General features: G+C 43.4%; 1 protein-coding gene across 12 annotated transcripts in view; it reads right to left on the bottom strand.

The window, feature by feature from the left end:
- The window catches only part of KCNH1 (potassium voltage-gated channel subfamily H member 1), a 429320-nt gene that overhangs the window by 220750 nt on the left and 190111 nt on the right, over nt 1-18459 (bottom strand). For all 12 annotated transcript variants that reach the window (XM_053310371.1, XM_053310400.1, XM_053310445.1 and 9 more), the window contains one exon: nt 1-200. In XM_053310371.1, the coding sequence (XP_053166346.1) occupies nt 1-200 (200 nt within the window). The remainder of the gene's footprint in view (nt 201-18459) is intronic.

Here is an 18459-nt window from a genome sequence, read left to right as displayed (position 1 = left end):
CTTTTCAGTATCTATGCCCCTGGACATTGACCAGGTAGAAACGATGTAATCCATCACACGTTCACTCAGGCCTTTGGGCACTTGGTAAAGTTTCAGGAAGTCCCGGACACTGTTCAGCATTTCATGGTATCTATTTGTGTTAGCATACATTTGCTGGAAGATAGTTGTCACATTACCAAAAATGGTTGCATATAGCAGAGCTGGAGAGAGAAGGGAAAAAACACACAAAGGATAAGGTGGTTGAACAAGCAGCTATCTTGATGGCTAAATCAACCGGCTGTAATCTCTGTAGAAGAAAGTAGCACAAATCAAATGTAACATTAATTACCTTAATTGCTTAGCAGACTGACATGGCAATGCCATATATTGGTCTGTGGCTATAAGCATGCAAGTTCGTTCTAAAGAATTCTGAATACCATAAGTGGTGCATCTCCTTAGCACCAGTTCTCTTGTTTCAATTAAATAAAGCCAATTTCAGTTTACTTTGTGTTAAATTACTTATTGGGCAGCCTCATGGCTGAGTAATTAAGGAACTCACCTATGCCCCTGGAGGCTACTTATTCAAGCCTGGCTTGATTTCACACTAAATAACTGTAAACAGGCATAGAATCCTGTTAGCTGAAGAATCCAAATGTGTTTTCTCCTTTTAACACTGCTGCTGGTTATCAAACACTGTTAACACTGTTGCTGGCTATCTATGGAAGGATGGCTATTTAACACCATAGCTATTCAAACATTTTCTACACTGTCCCTCTATAAATCTGAAGTTTCAAAGAGGCTCACAAAAGACTAATCAAACCTAAGAATAAAAACAAGCTACAACATAAGATACAATTTTTTACTAACAATACTAAACAAATAAGAACCAAAGGAGAGTCACAACTGAAACTCAGCAAACTAGGTTTGCTATATGGCCTTATTTTCTGGGTCCCCCCCCCCCAGATTCTGGCCATACCACCGGGTGCCCATTTGGATCAGCAACACTAGGAATGATGTTAATTGAAATGGAAAAGCAATAGATGCTCAACTCTTCTCTGTTCCACCAAGTGATTTGCATAATTATCAAATAATTTGCATAATATGCAAAACAGATGGCACAGGTTTGGGATATGGCATATTCCCCTATAGGTGGGGCTGTAGTTCATTGGTAGAGCATCTGCTTAGTATGCAGAAGGTCCTAGGTTCAATCCCTGGCATCCTTTCTTTAGAGGCCCTCCTCCGGGTGTTCCTGCAGAGGTGGGTGGCTACTAGGGAGAGGGTATTTTTGGTGGTTGCACTTTGTTTATGGAATAGCCTCCCCAGTAAGGTTCACCTGGCTTCATCACTTTGTTCTTTTAGATGCCAGGTAAAGATCTTTTTGTTCACTCAGGTCTTCTGGATTTTAAATTAAATTTTTATTTTTTTAATCTGATTATAACTGATCTTTTTTTAAATTAAAAATTGTTTTTGTATTGTATTTTGTATCCCCCCTCCCACTTTTTTTGTTCTGTTGTGATTTAACGTGTGTTTTTATCTCACGTTTTAATGTTGTGTGAGAAAATTTTGTTATGGATGGCTAACAAAGAAAGTTGTTTATTATATTACTAGCTGATCCAGCACAGAGAATCTGCGCCCTTAGTTCTCCCTGTCTCTCAAGCATGGGATTAGCTACGGCTACATCTTAGAGAAATAAATATAAAGAAGATGATTTATATTTACATAAAGATTTATATAAATATTATCTCCAGTTAGGACTGGGAAAGACTCCGACTAGAAACCTTGGCAAGCTACTACCAATTAATGTAGGAAGTACTGAGCCAGATGGAGCAAGTCAGCTTCCTATGTTCCTATGTACCCAAAAGGCTTCAGTAAATAAATAAGTGTTCACCTGGCATCTAAAAAAAAAAAAAATCAAAGTGGGTGTCAGGTTAAGATTTGGGCGGGGGTACAACATAGAAAGTCCTCTCCCTGGTAGCAATCTACCTAGCCTCCAAGAGTACGGGCACCAAGTGCAGGGCCTTATTAGATGACCTCATTATACAAGTATTCCATGCAAAGGCTCCCATATTCATCCCACCTAAAATCGGAGATCAGGTGGAAAAGCTGGGAATCACTTCTATGAGAGATCTTGGAATCTTGCTGCCAGTCAGATGGCCAATGGTTTGCATCAGTATCCTTAAAACTATGTGCATTAACCAACCATAAAGTGTGTGGAGGAGGTTGTCCTGCGTGATACAGCAAGAGTGTTATTTAAATGCACTAACTGAATCATCTGATGCAATTCTGACTACTAACAATGTGGTATCAAATAGAACTTAGTTTTTGGATGAGGGAAGGACTGAAAGGGATATGGGTCAATAATGAGCACATGTGGTGAGAGACTGAGCTTCGAGAAAAGAACGCTATGAGCAACATCCTAATTAGTACTTCTGTGAATGGAAGACACAAATAGGACAAATATTTATATTTTAAATATTTATATACAAGTATATTTATATACTTTTCAACAAAAGTTCCCAAAGCCATTTACATGGATATAAATAAACAAATGGCTCCCTGTCCCTAAAGGGCTCACAATCTAAAAAAGAAACATGAGATAGACACCAGCAACAGCCACTGGAGAGATGCTGTGCTGGGGCTGGATAGGACTCTCCCCCTGATAAATAAAAGAGAATCTCCACTTTTGCCTCTTTGCTACGCTAGCAAGATGTTTCATTCACACAAGAGTGAGAGGGATGATTCTTACTAATTCCCCTTTTCCTCTGCTGTCTCCTGCACCTGCCACCCCACCCCAAATCTGCTTTTGAGGGTCCTCTATCCCTTAGGGGCATAATATACGGAGTACAGACAGCTTCAGTTGTACAGGAGGATTGGCTAAAATAATCTTTCCCTCCTTTCACAAGTGGAGCATCTCCTCATCTCAGAATTACAAGTCTGGATGCTGCCCTACATTTATTGGCAAGCTTCCATATGATAATATTTATATTCTGAGAAGTAGCATATCATTGCTTGTCCCTAAAATGTCATTACAATGTTATAGAGTGCATGCAAGTAAGGTGCAGGTTCTGCAGAGTCACTTCCAGACCTTTGGCCAGACTTCCTTTCACCAGATATACCAACAGTGAACTCAGGTGGACAGAATCAGGGAAGGAACAGCTGTTGCTGCCCAATCAGAGCTAGGCTAAAAATAAATCCTGGCTTTCTCCATTATTATCTATGGGCAGCTCTCACTCCTGCTTTGGAGAGTGGGGGAAAGGACTCTAAAGCAATCAAAAACTGACCAGGCTGCATGAGATAAATCACAGAGTTAAATCAGTTTTGAGTATAACATAGTTAAATCTATGGTATTACAGAATGTTGAAGGTATCGGTTGAGAGAGAGAGAGAAAATCACAGAAATAAAAATGATACTTCATTCATTCATTCTATTTGTATGCCACCCCAAACTTTCATCTCTGGGCAGTTTATAGTAAAATAAAACAATTCAAAATCACAAGTCTATTTAAAAGGCTTGGGTGAATACATGTGTATTCACATGTATACACATGTAGAGAAAGGGAATTAGACTGCTCAAGCCCTTAACAGTTTATAGTAATACTAGCTTAACCCGCGCAGAGAATCTGTGTGCTAGTACTTGATTGCTACCCCTCACCCCCTGCCACAGCCCCCCTCACCTCAGAGATCTCTCCACCCTCACTTGAGCTGCACTCCTGTTCCTCCTCCGTCCTGTTGCTTCCATCTCCCTCACCCCTCTATCACTCCTTCATCCTTTTACTCCAGCCCCCTCACCCCCTTGATTGCGGCTGCAGTATTGTGGTGGCTATTGGCCAAGTTGCAGCCCCCTATCCCCAGAGACCTCCCCACCATCACCCAAGATCCGCTCTTGCTCCTTCACACAGGAGCAGCAGCAGTTGACCGGCCCTTCCTCGCAGAGACCTGCAGAGAGATTTCCCTGCAGTTCATGGCCACACATTCTACTCTCTGCCCTCCCAGCCAGCTTCAACTAATAAAGAGACCTTCTGTTCCTCCTCATGGCTCTTTAGGTCCCACCCACCTGGTGTGCTGGTTGGCTGATCCCTGGAGTTCACCAGCCTGTTAGTCAGGATAGGGTTCACTTCCCGTTTACTCATCATTATTTATTATTTCTTGTTTACACAGTCAGACAGGTGTTACTGACTGGTTTGTTTTATCCAGACATCGAGTGCTTCCCAAAGACCTGGGATGGCTGAATTTTATCATCAATACTGTTGGTTATTATAGATATCATCGCAAAATATAGGCTGTTCCCAGTAAAGTTGCTTTTTGTAATTGGCTGATGGTGATTTCTGTGGCCCCTATGGTGTTGAGGTGCTCTTCAAGTTGTTTTGCAATTGCACCTAGGGTGCCAATTACCACTGGGATTATTTTCGTCTTTTTCTGCCACAGCCTTTCAATTTCAATTTGTAGATCTTTGTATCTTATGATTTTCTCTATTATTATTTATTATTTCTTGTTTACACAGTCAGACAGGTGTTATTGACTGGTTTGTTTTATTTACTTGTTCTTTCTTGTAGGCCTGCTTTGTTTCATTGGTGTTGAATAGTTTCTTGTTATTGACCATTTGAAGTGCATGTTCTTCACTGTCCCTTATATATTCTTCAAGGCCTCTTTTCTCCTCCTCTACTGTTTGATGGACTTGCAGTATTCCTCTTCCACCTGAGCTGCGAGGGAGGTATAGCCTATCTACATCACTGCAGGGGTGCAGAGCATGATTGATGGTCATGATTTTCCTGGTCTTACGATCTATTTTTTTATTATTATTACTATTATCATTATCATTATTAAAACTTTTATACCACCCTTCCAAAAGGATCAGGGCGGTTTACATTAAAACACCATTAAAATCAATTAATCATTAAAACAAAAATTATAAAACATAAAACAATAATTAACAATTAAAAACATCATAAAACAACAATTAAATATTCAGAACTATTTAAAAACAAGTTTTTAAAAGCTGAAAAAGCCTGGTTGAAGAGGTGTGTTTTCAGGTGTTTTCTGAAAATTGCGAGAGATGGGGAGGATCGTATCTCAGCAGGGAGCGCATTCCACAATCTTGGGGCAGCAGCCGAGAAGGCCTGTCTCTGTGTAGCCACCAAATGAGTTGGTGGCAACTGGAGATGGACCTCCTCAAGTGACCTCAATGGCCGGTGGGGCTCATAGCGAAGAAGACGCTCTCTTAAATACCCAGGGCCTAAGCCGTTTAGGGCTTTATAAGTTATAACTAGCACTTTGTATTTTGCCCGGAAACCTATTGGCAGCCAGTGTAACTCCATCAACAAAGGAGTAATGTGGTCTCTCCGAGACGACCCAGAGACCAACCTGGCTGCTGCATTCTGAACCAACTGAAGTTTCCGGACTACGTACAAAGGCAGCCCCACGTAGAGCGTATTACAGAAGTCCAGTCTGGAGGTTACCAACAAATGTACCACTGTTTTGAGGTCATTGATCTCAAGAAACGGGCGCAGCTAGCGTATCAGCCGGAGCTGATAGAAAGCACCCCTGGCCACCGCCTCAACCTGAGAAACCAAGGAGAGACGTTTATCCAGAAGTACTCCCTGACTGCTAACCTGTTCCTTTTGGGGAAGTGTGACCCCGTCTAGAACAGGCAGATCAACATCGTCTCTAGAGTTCCGACCCCGCACAACAAGTACCTCCGTCTTATCTGGATTCAGCTTCAGTTTATTCTCCCTCATCCAGCCCATTACTGCTTCCAGGCAGGCATTTAGAGAGGATATGCCAGGTCCTGAAGAAGTTGACATGGGGAAGTAGATCTGGGTGTCATCAGCATACAGATAACAACCCGCTCCAAATCCCGATGATCTCTCCCAGCGGTTTCATGTAGATGTTAAAAAGAATTGGAGAGAGTATGGAGCCTTGAGGGACACCATACTTAAGCTCAGATTTTGAAGAGCAACAATCTCCAATCGACACCATCTGGAATCTGTCCGAGAGGTAGGAGCGGAACCACTGTAAAACAGTGCCTCCCACCCCCAACCCCCTCAGACGTTCCAGAGGGATACTATGGTCGATAGTATCGAAAGACGCCGAGAGATCCAAGAGGACCAACAGAGTCACACTTCCTCTGTCCATTGCCAATTGGAGATCATCCATCAGGCCGATCAAGACAGTCTCCACCCCATTGCCCACCCGAAAACGAGTTTGAAATGGGTCTAGATAATCAGTTTCCTCCATCGCCTGGAGCTGAGAGGTCACCACCCTCTCAGTTACCTTGCCCAGCCACTGGAGGTTGGAAACTGGCCTATAATTGCTCAACTCTGAGGGATCTAACACAGGCTTCTTTAGAAGAGGTCTAATAATTGCCTCCTTAAGACAAGGAGGCATCCTGCCCTCCCTCAGAGAAGCATTTATGATTTCTACCAGGCCACTTACAACAGCCTCCCTGCTAGATAGAACAAGCCATGTTGGACAAGGATCAAGAGGACAAGTGGTAGGCCTCACTGCTCCAAGCAGCTTGTCCACATCATCAGGAGTCACAAACTGAAATTGATCCAGTCGAATCGTATAAGAGGAGTTGCCAGACACCTCCAGTTCAGACATCAAATTAATTGTGGAGTCTCCATCTAGGTCGGCCCGAATCCGAGAGATTTTTTCTGCGAAAAATTCATTAAACACACCACAGCGGGTAACTGATGCCTCCAAATTCTGGTTCAAGGGAGAGGGAGCAGATACTAGCCCCCTCACAACCCTGAACAACTCTGCCTGACGTGAACTTGCAGAGGCAATACGGGCAGAAAAGAACCGCTTCTTTGCCGCACGTATCGCCTGAGCATAGATTTTTAAATGTGCTCCATGTCGTAATCTGTCGGACTCGAGTCGAGTTTTTCTCCACTTGCGCTCCAGTCGCCTACCTTGCCGCTTCAGCCCCCGTAGATCTTCCGTATACCAAGGGGCCAATTTTGAAGCAGGTCAGAGGGGACGCTTAGGAGCAATCGTGTCTACTGCCCTGGTGAGCAAGTTGTTCCAGTTCTCAACCAGGGCATCAACAGGATCACCAGCAGAGCCAACATTAAATCCCTCCAAGGCGTCTTGGAATCCTACCGGATCCAGTAACCTCTTTGGGCGGACCATTCTAATAGGCCCCTCGTCCCTGTGGAGGTGGGAAGTGGTTGTAAGTCCAACCTTAACCAGATGGTGGTCCGTCCATGACAACGGGGAAATCGTAGGAGTCCCCACACACGGAACACCACCCTGATCAGAATAAAAGACAAAATCAAGCATGTGACCTGCAATATGCGTCGATCCAGAGACCACTTGGGATAGGCCCATGGTCGTCATGGCCGCTATGAACTCCTGAGCTGTCCTGGACAAATTGGTCCCAAAATGAACATTGAAGTCCCCCAGCACCAAAAGTCTGGGAGACTCCAACGCAAGTTCTGCGACCAAGTCCGTGAGCTCAGTAAGGGATTCCGCTGGGCAGCGGGGCGATCGGTACACCAGCAGAAGTCCCAATCTATCCCTGGTCCCCAAACTCAAGTACACACATTCAATATGGTCCGATACCCTAACAGGGACCCTGGTAAGGGAGATGTTATCCTTATAGACCACAGCCACTCCACCTCCCCGCCCACGTCCCCTCACCTGCTCCTCTACAGAATATCCTCGTGGGAGAAGCTGGGACCAAACTGGATCACTAGCCTCCCCCAACCAAGTCTCAGTAATACACATCACGTTGGCCCCTTCATCCATGATCAAATCATGGATGAGTTCTGATTTATTTTGGACTGACCTGGCATTGCAGAGGAGCAAGGTAAGGTTATGTGGGATGTTGGCAGTGCTCCCCGAGGTCAAAGAGCTGGCAGGACAGCCGGAAAGGGGGACAGCTATTAGATTTCTGACCACCCTTCCCCTGGAGCAGCCTGCTGACCTGCCAGTGTTTCTTCTTCTATTCCCCACCACCACAGGAATAGCTGCCCCACCTTCAACGAAGGCACTCCCTGGCTCCCCATCTCCAGACAAACCCACACACATTACAACTTCAACCCAACCTCAGCACAACTTAAAATGGATTGAACAGAAGCCCCACTATTGAATGCCTCCCTCTATACAGATGGTTGGACAAAGTGTCCAGCCCTCGCCCTCATTTCTCCCCCGAAGGGGCTCCCCTTCTAGCATCTCTAGCTCTGCCTGGGTCCAGTCTATTATTCCTGCAGTGTATCTGATAACAGGCATAGCTCAGGTGTTTATGGCTTGTATGGTGTTCCCACCATTGGGTTTGTGTGCCATATTATCAGCCCGGAGAATGCCCAAGTATTTGTAATGTTCTTTCTCTTCCAGGTTCTTGATGTTGCTTCCACTGGGTAGTTCTATTCCTTCTGTTTTTCTTATTTTTTCTCTTTTAATGCAGCACACTTGTCTAGTCCAAACTCCATTGCTATATCGCTACTGAATATACGGACAGTGCTTAGCAGTGATTCAGTTTCTGACTGGAACTTTCCATACAACTTCAGATCGTCCATGTACAGCAGATGGTTTATTTTACTTGATGTTTTAGATGTTTGGTATCCAAGGCCTGTTTTGTTTAGTATTTGTGAAAGTGGGGTCATGGCGATTACAAACAACAGAGGGGATAGTGAGTCCCCTTGGAAAATGCTTCTTCTAATGCTAACCTGTCCAAGTGTCTCGCCATTGATTGTTAACTGTTTTCTCCACATGCTCATTACTTTTTTATATAAATATCTGAATGTTTTTGCTGACACCACTTGTTGTTGTTGTTGTTGTTATTGTTATTATTATTATTATTTTATATCCCACCCTTCCTCCAAGGAACCCAGAGCAGTGTAGTTCATACTTAAGTTTCTCCTCACAACAAACCTGTGAAGTAGGTTAGGCTGAGAGAGAAGTGACTGGCCCAGAGTCACCCTGCTAGTATCATGGCTGAATGGGGAGTTGAACTCAGGTCTCCCTGGTCCCAGTCCACCAACCTAACCACTACACCACACTGTCTCTCTTTAGGGGATAAGAGGGGCTGATCAGAGGCTGATCACTACAAGAGCACATTGCAGTAGTCCAATTTGGATGTTACCGAAGCATGAGTGACTGAGGTCAGGTCCAACTTCTCCAAGTAAAGTATCAGCTAGCATACCAGCTGTAGCTGATAAAAAGCACCTCTGCATACCACCGCCACTTGTGCTTCCAAGGTCACCTTATCTTGGCTGTCCTGAAACACCCCCAAGCTGCGGACTTTGTCTTTCAGAGGGAGTGTGACCCCGTCCAAGACCAGATTAAGGTGAGGTAGTGTCAGATTATACTTCAGTGCAGGCAGTAGAATGGCTTGAACCACCCTTCTAGGGGGTACCAGACATTTTGCTTCCTGACTTGAAGGACAATATGACACACATCCAATCTGTAAGTGGGTGCTCAGCATTCTTAGGCTATGCTACTGAGGCAGGAACAGCGACATGCAAGCTCTCTTAGAGTATGCCACCAAGCTAGGCAGCGGTGACAGGGGAGTTCCTTGCTCAAGCTGGGAGGGGAAGAAGAGGGCAGAGCAAGGAGGGGGAAATGAGGACTGTACCTCAGTGGGACAAGCAAGGGCTGCTGCAGTACCTAGTGGAATGGCACCCATGCTGTTGGGCCTGGCACTTGCTGCCACTTGCTTCCCTTCCCACACTTGTGCCTGATGAGACTGCCTCACTCTGTCTCATAGAAGGATGTCCCTGTCCCCTGCGCAGAAGTTATTTCCTTGTAGGAACCACACTGTGCTCCTAAAATATAAAGGCAGCCTCTTAACAGCAACACATTTCTTTCTTATTCGGCTGTACATATAGGTGTGTAAACCCCTCTCAGCTGGCTATTTGCATAATTTACTTTACTTTATACAACAATGGAGGTCACCTCATGTAATTACTCTAGATTATGTTACATTGCTTCATGTTCTAAGGTCACAAGACACAATAAATACTCACAATACTTCATTTCAAACTGAACAGCTAATCAGTCTCCAGTCACATGGTTCAAGGGACTGTGGTCAATTGACTTTTGACACCCAACATATTTCACATATATGAGTGTTTGACTGCACAAACATTAGCATTTTATTTTTCTTGTACAAGAAGCAGGAATAGAAACCACTATCAAAGCATTAGGTTATACAGGAAGACCTTGATATTTATGGGGGTTCCCTTTCACAGTTCAACCGCAGATACAGAAACCGCAAATATTAAGTAATTGGGGCAATGGGTATTGGGAGTTAGGTTCCAGGCCGGGGAGGATTGCTAAAACATCGAATTGGGAGGGGGATGTGGGGGGAAGCTGCCTACCACACTTAGCTGCTCCCCTGGAGTTGCACTGTGTCCTGGAATGCCCCCAAATCTACCAAAAACTGGCCCAAAGTCACCAGTTTCTCTCTCTCTCTCTCTCTAAATGGAGCCACTTTGAGGCTCCGAAATACAACATGGCAGCCGGAAATGACTTCTGCAGCCATTTCCAGCCACCCCGACCCATGGATATGCGAGGTCAACATGGGAGTTTCCCCCCTTTTTTCCCTGCATATGTCAAGGTTGGGTGTCTATTACCTGACTGCGGATATGCAAATCCACGGATAACAAATCCGCGGACATAGAGGTTCAACTGTACTTTAAAATTTTGTGTTATTTCTTCAAAGAACAAAGTGGAGTTATTGTTGTTTTTAAAGCTATCTCAGTAATTGCTAATACATGGTAATGTTTTATTCAAATGGCACTGAGTAAAGACATTGATGATATTATGGAATCTGAACAATAAAGAGCAGTCTACATCCAGAGCAGTCTACCAAGTAGAATGTCCACCCCCAAGTAGCACCAGTCCCTGTGCTGCTCAAAACTCTCCCCAGGCAGTTGCATGTACTTTTCAGAGTTCACCCATGCTCCAGAACTGCTCTGTTGCAGCAGAAAGAGTGAAGTGGTGTGTTTCCTTTCTAGCACAGCATCTCTAGAACCTGGGCAAGCTCAAAGAAGTGTTTGCACCCTTGCGCAAGAGTGCAAGACCATCCATGCATGAATCAGTGTTTGGACTAGTGCTGTGCGGCAGTGGAGCTGAGGAGCACCCACTCTGGATATTGGCCAGTGATGTTAAGAAGAGAAAGGAGAAGGTGGATTTTAGAGCCTTGCAAAAAGGAGCAGTCTGTGCTGATCTATTGATACAAATAGCTACCGAAGGCCAAAATATCAAAATAAGATTCATATTGCAGATCCATTGGAAGAGACAAAATCCCATATTTACATTGAATGATACTGTTCAAAATCCAGATTTGAAGCCCTTAAGCAAATATTCAGTCTTTGAAAGTAAAAGTTTTTAAAGTTTTTATACACAAAACTGAATACAAGTGCAAGTCCAGATACCAGGCTTTCACTGTACCTTCCTAAACATGATGCCCAGTCCAAGTAGCAAGCCTGACATCATAAGGGCTTTGGTAGTGTTATATATCACATCCATATTCTCAGTGTATGTGGTAGGTGTTTGCTCTCAAATGACTAAAAGGAGAACCCAAGAAAAAAAAGCCATTTTGTGTCTTTACGTGAGCCCTAATTTTTCCTGAGAGCAGCACTTGTTTTGCACTCTGTGCATTGCCTTCACTTGTGCCCTCCTAGTCAAAACTAGTAGGTCTTCTGCACCTGACTTTTGTTTTGAATTGGGAGGGGAGAAAGTGAAAAACTCTTTTACTAAGGCCTGCAACAGTGCGTTGGGCACAGAAAGGAAACATCTTGAGTGGTTACTGAAGCATGTTTGAAGACATCTGGGATGGAGAAGTCAACTTTGAAAGCTTGAGAGAGAGAGAGAGAGAACTCAATTTTTATTCTGCAGTCTGCTTTTTATTTTATTTTTTAAATTTCTGCTATTGCTACTGCTATTTTATATTGCTACTGCAATTTCTGCTATTGCTACTGCTTTTTGAAACTGAAAACTTCTTCATGAAGCTATGTACCTTGACATTCATTCATTCATTCATTTGATTTCTATACTGCCCTTCCAAAATTGGCTCAGGGCGGCTTACATTAAAATAAAACTAAAATCAATTAACTGTTAAAATCAAAAACTATAAAAACAACATAAAACCATTATTAAAACAATTAAAACAGTTTTTAAAACCCTGGATAACCAGGCCAAAACTTTATGGTTTAAAAACAGTTTAAAAACTTTGGAAGGCCAGGTCAAACAGATAGGTCTTAAGGGCTCTTGAAGGCCAATAATGAACTCAGATTGTGGATTTCTGCCGGGAATGCATTCTACAGCCCAGGAGCAGTTACGGAGAAGGCCTGCCTCTAAGTCGCCACCAGATGTGTTGGTGGTAACTGGACCTCCTCAGATGACCTTAATGTGTGGTGGGGATTGTACAGAACAAGGTGCTCTCTAAGATAACTCGGACCTAAACACTCAAACTCTAAGATAACTCGGACCTAAGCCAAGTCATGTTAATGTGTAGGTTTTGCAATTTATGTAATGTGCTTTGGCCTAATGCCAATGCTTATTTTGCTTGTTGATTGACAAAGATACATTAAAGGAGAAATAAATCCCACCATCTTTTTTACTTGTCTGAACTATCCTTGAATTCACCTAGTCTAATACCCCAGGTGTTCATTTTGCTTGGAGAGGAAAAGCCTAAGCTGAGATCAAGTATATGTTCTTGACAGGCATATATATCTCCTAACCAAAAGCGTTGTATCTGTGACAGTAGGCCCAGCTGTCTCCCCAAGAAGCAACTACAGATTAGATTTATAGTTTTAATTTGTAATATTGGGTTTTAAATGTTTAAATGTTTTAAATGATTTTAATTGTTAATTGATTTAATGTTTTAAATGATTTCAATTGTAAACCACCCAGAAACACAGGTTTTGGGCACTATAGAAATATTTTAAATAAATAAAATAAAATAAAATAAATAAAATAAATAATACAAATCCATTGTCTCCATCCCTACTCCATTCTTCAACTCTCATCAGCCAGGTCTAGAAAGAAATGTCCTTAGAAATGTAGATGAGGCCACATGACACACACAAGAACAACTGAGTAATGCCTTCTTTAATTCAATTCAGGAGAATCATTACTACAGTCTAGGGTTATGCACAAGACACATTTTGCATTCTGTTCTGAGCTTGAAATGGAATGCAAAATGTGCAGAATGTTCTGCTGGAACAAATGGTCAAGCTGGTTGTTCTGGTCGCCATTTTGGATTCCAAAATGGTGCTCTTCTGGCCTCTGTGCATGTGCAGCGGCCATTTGCAGGGTGGTGCTGACCACACAAATGGATGCCACACATGTGCAGAGGTGAGAAGAGTGGCATCCAAAATGAAAAGGTCATATCATTCCATTTAAAACAGGCTCCCTCTTTTAAAGGTGTTCTGTTTCAAGCTTAGAACACTTGAAATGGCCCATTTTGAGATGGAATGTTCTGCATATCCCTTCTACAGACATAATACAACAGGCACTGCTGACCTGTTGCACAAAGTCTATTCATTTCAGTGCATAATTTTCACAAAAGCCTCAATGTAATTAACAGAAGTTGCAAACGATCTCTGCCTGGTGGGATGTGCGATGCACCATCGATATGCAATACCTTTCACAGATTCCAACTGATCATTTAGTGTGGTAGATGTTAGAAAGTAACACCGTATCAGGTCACTGTATCACCCAGGGTTCAGGGCAATCTCTTTATTTTTGCAGATTTTCTGGCCTTCCCACATGCTGGCATTGCATGTTTGAGTTACTTGCATGCAAAAGCATTATACAGATATGTGAGTTTGCACATCATTGGCATATTTTTATCTGCAATTGGATTAACTGCATATCATGTTCCCCATTCAAAAGCATGCACATTTCTTTAAACAGTACAATACAAATCTGAACCGCTGTTGCACATGGCAGGATTAGTTGTGCATCAATTTGCACATCCAGTTCCTGCTTTTCTAAAATATTTGTAATTTTGGTACCTGTTTGAAACCCATCTGCAACAAGTATTTGAGTTTTAACATCTGGACTGATGAGTCATGAAGTGCTCCTAAATACAATAGGCACAATCCAACACAGGTATGCTGCAACCTGTTTATTTTATTGAGTTTAAGCACATCTAAATCTGTGTTGGATTGTGGTTAGATTCTCTGATTTATAACCCAGTAAAATCATGCTTGAGCCCCTAATCTAATACCTCATTTTGATTAGCGTGATCTTTAACATCGGTTCTAATTGTTAAATGCAAATTCTGCACTCTGTATTATAATTGGCCTCACCAAAAGTCTTTCTATTCCTGCATACATGAATATCTTATTAACCTAACCCAAACCTTTTGATCATTAATTTGTCATTAGTTAACCAAAGAAGATAAGGTTGTTAGTTCTGTGCCTTCATTACACATAAAAGTATCAAGACCTATGAATTTTAACAAGTTGTTCTAGTAAGAACTAATCTGACTACTTTCCTTTCACTATCCCTACAACTGGATTAAATATGGTCCAATCGGTTAGACAGTCCACAAGTTAGCCCACTTGCACCTCAAATGTTCACATGACCACCATCTTGAATCAGGGTGGACCACATCATTACAAACTATGACACTGAGCCGTCCCTATGTGTACCTACACCTGTAGCAAATTTGGTTCAAATTGGTTAGGCAGTTCACAAGTTAGCCCAATTGTGCCTCAAATGTTCACGTGTCCACCATCTTGAACTAGGGTAGATGACATCATCACAAACCATGCCATTGAAGTGTTCCTATGTGTCACTCACTACAACTGTAGCAAATTTGGTTCAAATTTAGATGGTCCACAAGTTAGCACACTTGCACCTCAAAGATTTAGGCGCCTGCCATCTTGAGTCAGGGTGGATGGCATCATCACAAACTATGCCGTTGAGGTGTCCCTGTGGGTCACTCATTACAACTGTACCAAATTTGGTTCAAATCAGTTAGACAGCCCACAAGTTAACCCACGTGTGCCTCAAATGTTTTCATGTCTGCCAACTTGAATTGGGGTGAATGGCATAATCACAAACTATACCATTGAGGCATCCCTATGTGTCCCTACAACTGTACCCAATTTGATTCATATTGGTCCAGGCTCTGCAAAGTTGATAGAGGGGGCACACAGACACACACACACACAGAAACAAGGACACACACACGGAATGCTGGGTGATCTCATATGCCTACTGGAAAGTAGGCTAAAAATGAACTCTGAATCAAACCAATTGACTTTCAAAGTCGGTGTGGTTGAGGATAAACAAGTTAAGACTAAAAAATTAGTGTTAATGAAATGCTTTGTTCTTGGGGAAGTGACAGTTCCTTCAGAGGATTTATACCACAGACATGTTCCAAACTGGTACAGGAAATGGCAGCTGAGTATGATTGCTGCTGGGATTACACTACTATCACCTGCACAGCAGTGGCACTGAACTGCTTCACACCAAACCATTTTTGCTCCATGGGTATAATCTGAAGATCCCACTTCTGTGTTAAAAGTGATTCTGCAATCAATCATCATTAGTTATAAACATACTTTTCAAATGTGTTTCCATCAGATATGGAAACTGCATTGGTAACTAATGATTGATCACAGAATAATTCTGAGAGAAGCTCGCTGCAAGGTAACATCTCCCCATCAATTGTATTATACAAACTCAATCAAAGCCTCATGCTTTTGTGTTTTTAGTTAAACCTTCCAGTCAGAACTACTATGGCCACACAAGAAAAAGGAGAGCAAGCCGTCTTACATAACATGAGCAGGTTCCATTCAGGCTCAGTATTGTTCTCCTTTGGCACCACCTGCCACAGCACCCGCTTAGAAATAAATCTTTTCAGAAAATATCATTCGATGTACAAAACTCTCAAGATAGAGCTGTGTCTCTTTGTATTATTCTCTCTCCCAATTATGACTTCTTCATCCAAAGTTAAAATACAGCACATTGCCCTAGACAATGTAGCAACTCATTAACAATGCAGTCCATGCTGCCACCTCATTTAAAACAGTGTTTTAATAACATCGAAGATAAAAGCTCTGTAATTGCCACAACCAGCTACTCCTGCAAGTGAGTCGTGAAGGTCGCATACAGATGGGGGGGAGGGGTGTTACCAAATAAATTGCTACTTTTGGTGCAGTAAAAAAAAGAGGATTAGGGACTCAAATAAATCTACACTTCTACTTCGCTATCACAATAGAGCACAGCTCTTTAGCACTCATTTTTAAGACTGTAAAAATTCCTGCCTGTTCCTGCCTGGAGTATTTGCAAAACACTCAAGACTTATAAGTGTCTCATATTCCCAGTATGATTCATCACACTTAATTTGACTGATTTAAAGCACCCTCTCTTAAAGAGTCCACGCTCTTATCTTGAGACAAAATGAGAATTTATACTGTATTATGTTTGTGGCTGTGAAGACTGTGGTACTGGCCATCTGCACACAAAATGCCAAAGCAAGGGCAGGGAGCAGAGGTTCCATTCTGTGGTCATTCGAACGTAAGGCTGTGGTTTCATCACAAAAGTGAACTGAAGATCTTGAGCTGAAACCGTAATCTGAACCTTCAAACTGTAGTGAGTTTCGCTGCTCCAACCTGAGGTTTGAAGGCGGCATCATGTTGTCCGAATTCTGCCACCGCCATAACCTGGGTTTTGTGCTGCAGCTGCTGTGCTGCAGCTGCTGTAGCCACAAATGAGCCAGATCTATGCCAGCCATGCTTCTTGCTGGCCACCTCTCTGAGCACTTGCCCCACACCCCGCTGTCTCCACACTCCTCCAGGCTCACCACTTTGCCACATCCCAAGCTTCAAAGCACGTCAAAGAGAAAAGCCACAATGGGGGGGTGCCCTCTTTCTACTGTGTCTCATGTTCCCCCCCTTTAGCAACCTGCAGGAAAAGGGGATGGGCAAAGACAGGCACTTTGTAGAGAGGTCTACACACGTCATGTGGAGACTAGAACATCCTTTGTCACAGTGGACCAGACCCCTTTGCTTGCTCTCATACACATATTTCCTCCTTGGAAGTCATCATGATTCCTTCCTGGAATAACAGAAAAATAGTGCCCCTCTCAATCCCCCCCCCCGCTCCGTTACTTGTAACTGTGCTTGTGCTAGTCTATTTGGCTGAAGGGCACTTATGAGGGTGGCGTTGCAAGTGGTGTGAGGGAAAGGGTTTAAATACCACTGAACGGGGTTTAAATGCCCTTTTGCTGCCAAGGGTGGGCAGCCCATGCCAAAAAGTTACAATCGCACTGGGCACGTCCCCTTTCAGATTGTGAACAATGGCTGCTGCCCTGCTGATGTGCCCACAGTCTGGAGACATAAGCACCATGGAGCTTGCTGGGATGCAGCCTCAGTGGATCAGGAAGTCTCCAGGGACTCCTCTGCTCTGGAACCAGAAGTTGCCTGGCCCGGGTTTGAAGATCATCCACAGGATGAATCCAGGGTTCAAGGATTAACCTCAGGTTTCTCAACCCTGAGATGAGAAGGGTTGAGAACATTTCATGCTATGTCCAAAGGCATAGCCACTGACGTTGTGCTGGTGCAGTGACACAAGCCTCTTCAGACATCATGAGCACTACCCACGCTCATGGTTTCAACTGCAAAAGCAGATAGGAAGTCCCACCCCACCCTGTCATTCACCCCCTCCAGATGGCCCATTCATGCTTACGGCCCCATTTGTCTGAAGGGTGAAGTGCCATAAGCATAAGGGCCAGCGCTTCCATGAGCTGCAACCTGGAACACTAGCATTACCAGCTAGGGACATTCATTCATTCATTCATTCATTTGATTTCTATACCGCCCTTCCAAAAATGGCTCAAGGCAGTTTACACAGAGAAATAATAAATAAATAAAATGGAACCCTGTCCCCAAAGGGCTCACGATCTAAAAAGAAACATAAACAGACACCAGCAACAGTCACTGGAGGTACTCAGTGCTGGAGGTGGATAGGGCCAGTTACTCTCCCCCTGCTAAATAAAGAGAATCACCACGTTAAAAGGTACCTCTTTGCCAAGTTAGCATGCGACTATTTTGGGGACCTAATGACTTGGGGGGGGGGCATTAGGAGGAATAGAGTATTCTGGAGACCAAACAACTTTTTTTTGCATGTGTGGCGGTGTCCAAAGTTCTGGAGAGCAGCTGGAACATTTTGTTCACTCAGAGCACTTTGCTCTTATGAGTGTCTTTTCTTCCTCTGTCCCCATCCCCTTCCTACTGACTATCCATCCAATGGAGAAGCCAGAAGGTAGGTTCTGCTTCCATGGCAGGTTGCAGAGCCACGTGATGCAGGAGCAGGGATAGGTGGGCCCAGCAGGTGCAGCTTACTTACTTCATGTGGTGGCGGTGGAGTGGCGGCAATGAGAAGCTAGAAGTTAGCTAACTAACTTTACTCAGCTAGCAGCTACCCCTGCTAACCGAATAAAAAGGCACCTTTTACAGTGGTGAATCTCTTCTATTTATCATGGGGAGAGCAACTAGCCCTATCCAACTCTAGG

Source organism: Hemicordylus capensis, chromosome 1, assembly GCF_027244095.1.
Source record: "Hemicordylus capensis ecotype Gifberg chromosome 1, rHemCap1.1.pri, whole genome shotgun sequence".
NCBI lineage: Eukaryota > Metazoa > Chordata > Lepidosauria > Squamata > Cordylidae > Hemicordylus > Hemicordylus capensis.
Note: the sequence above shows the minus strand (reverse complement) of the source record. Positions and strands in the feature narration are given on the sequence as shown.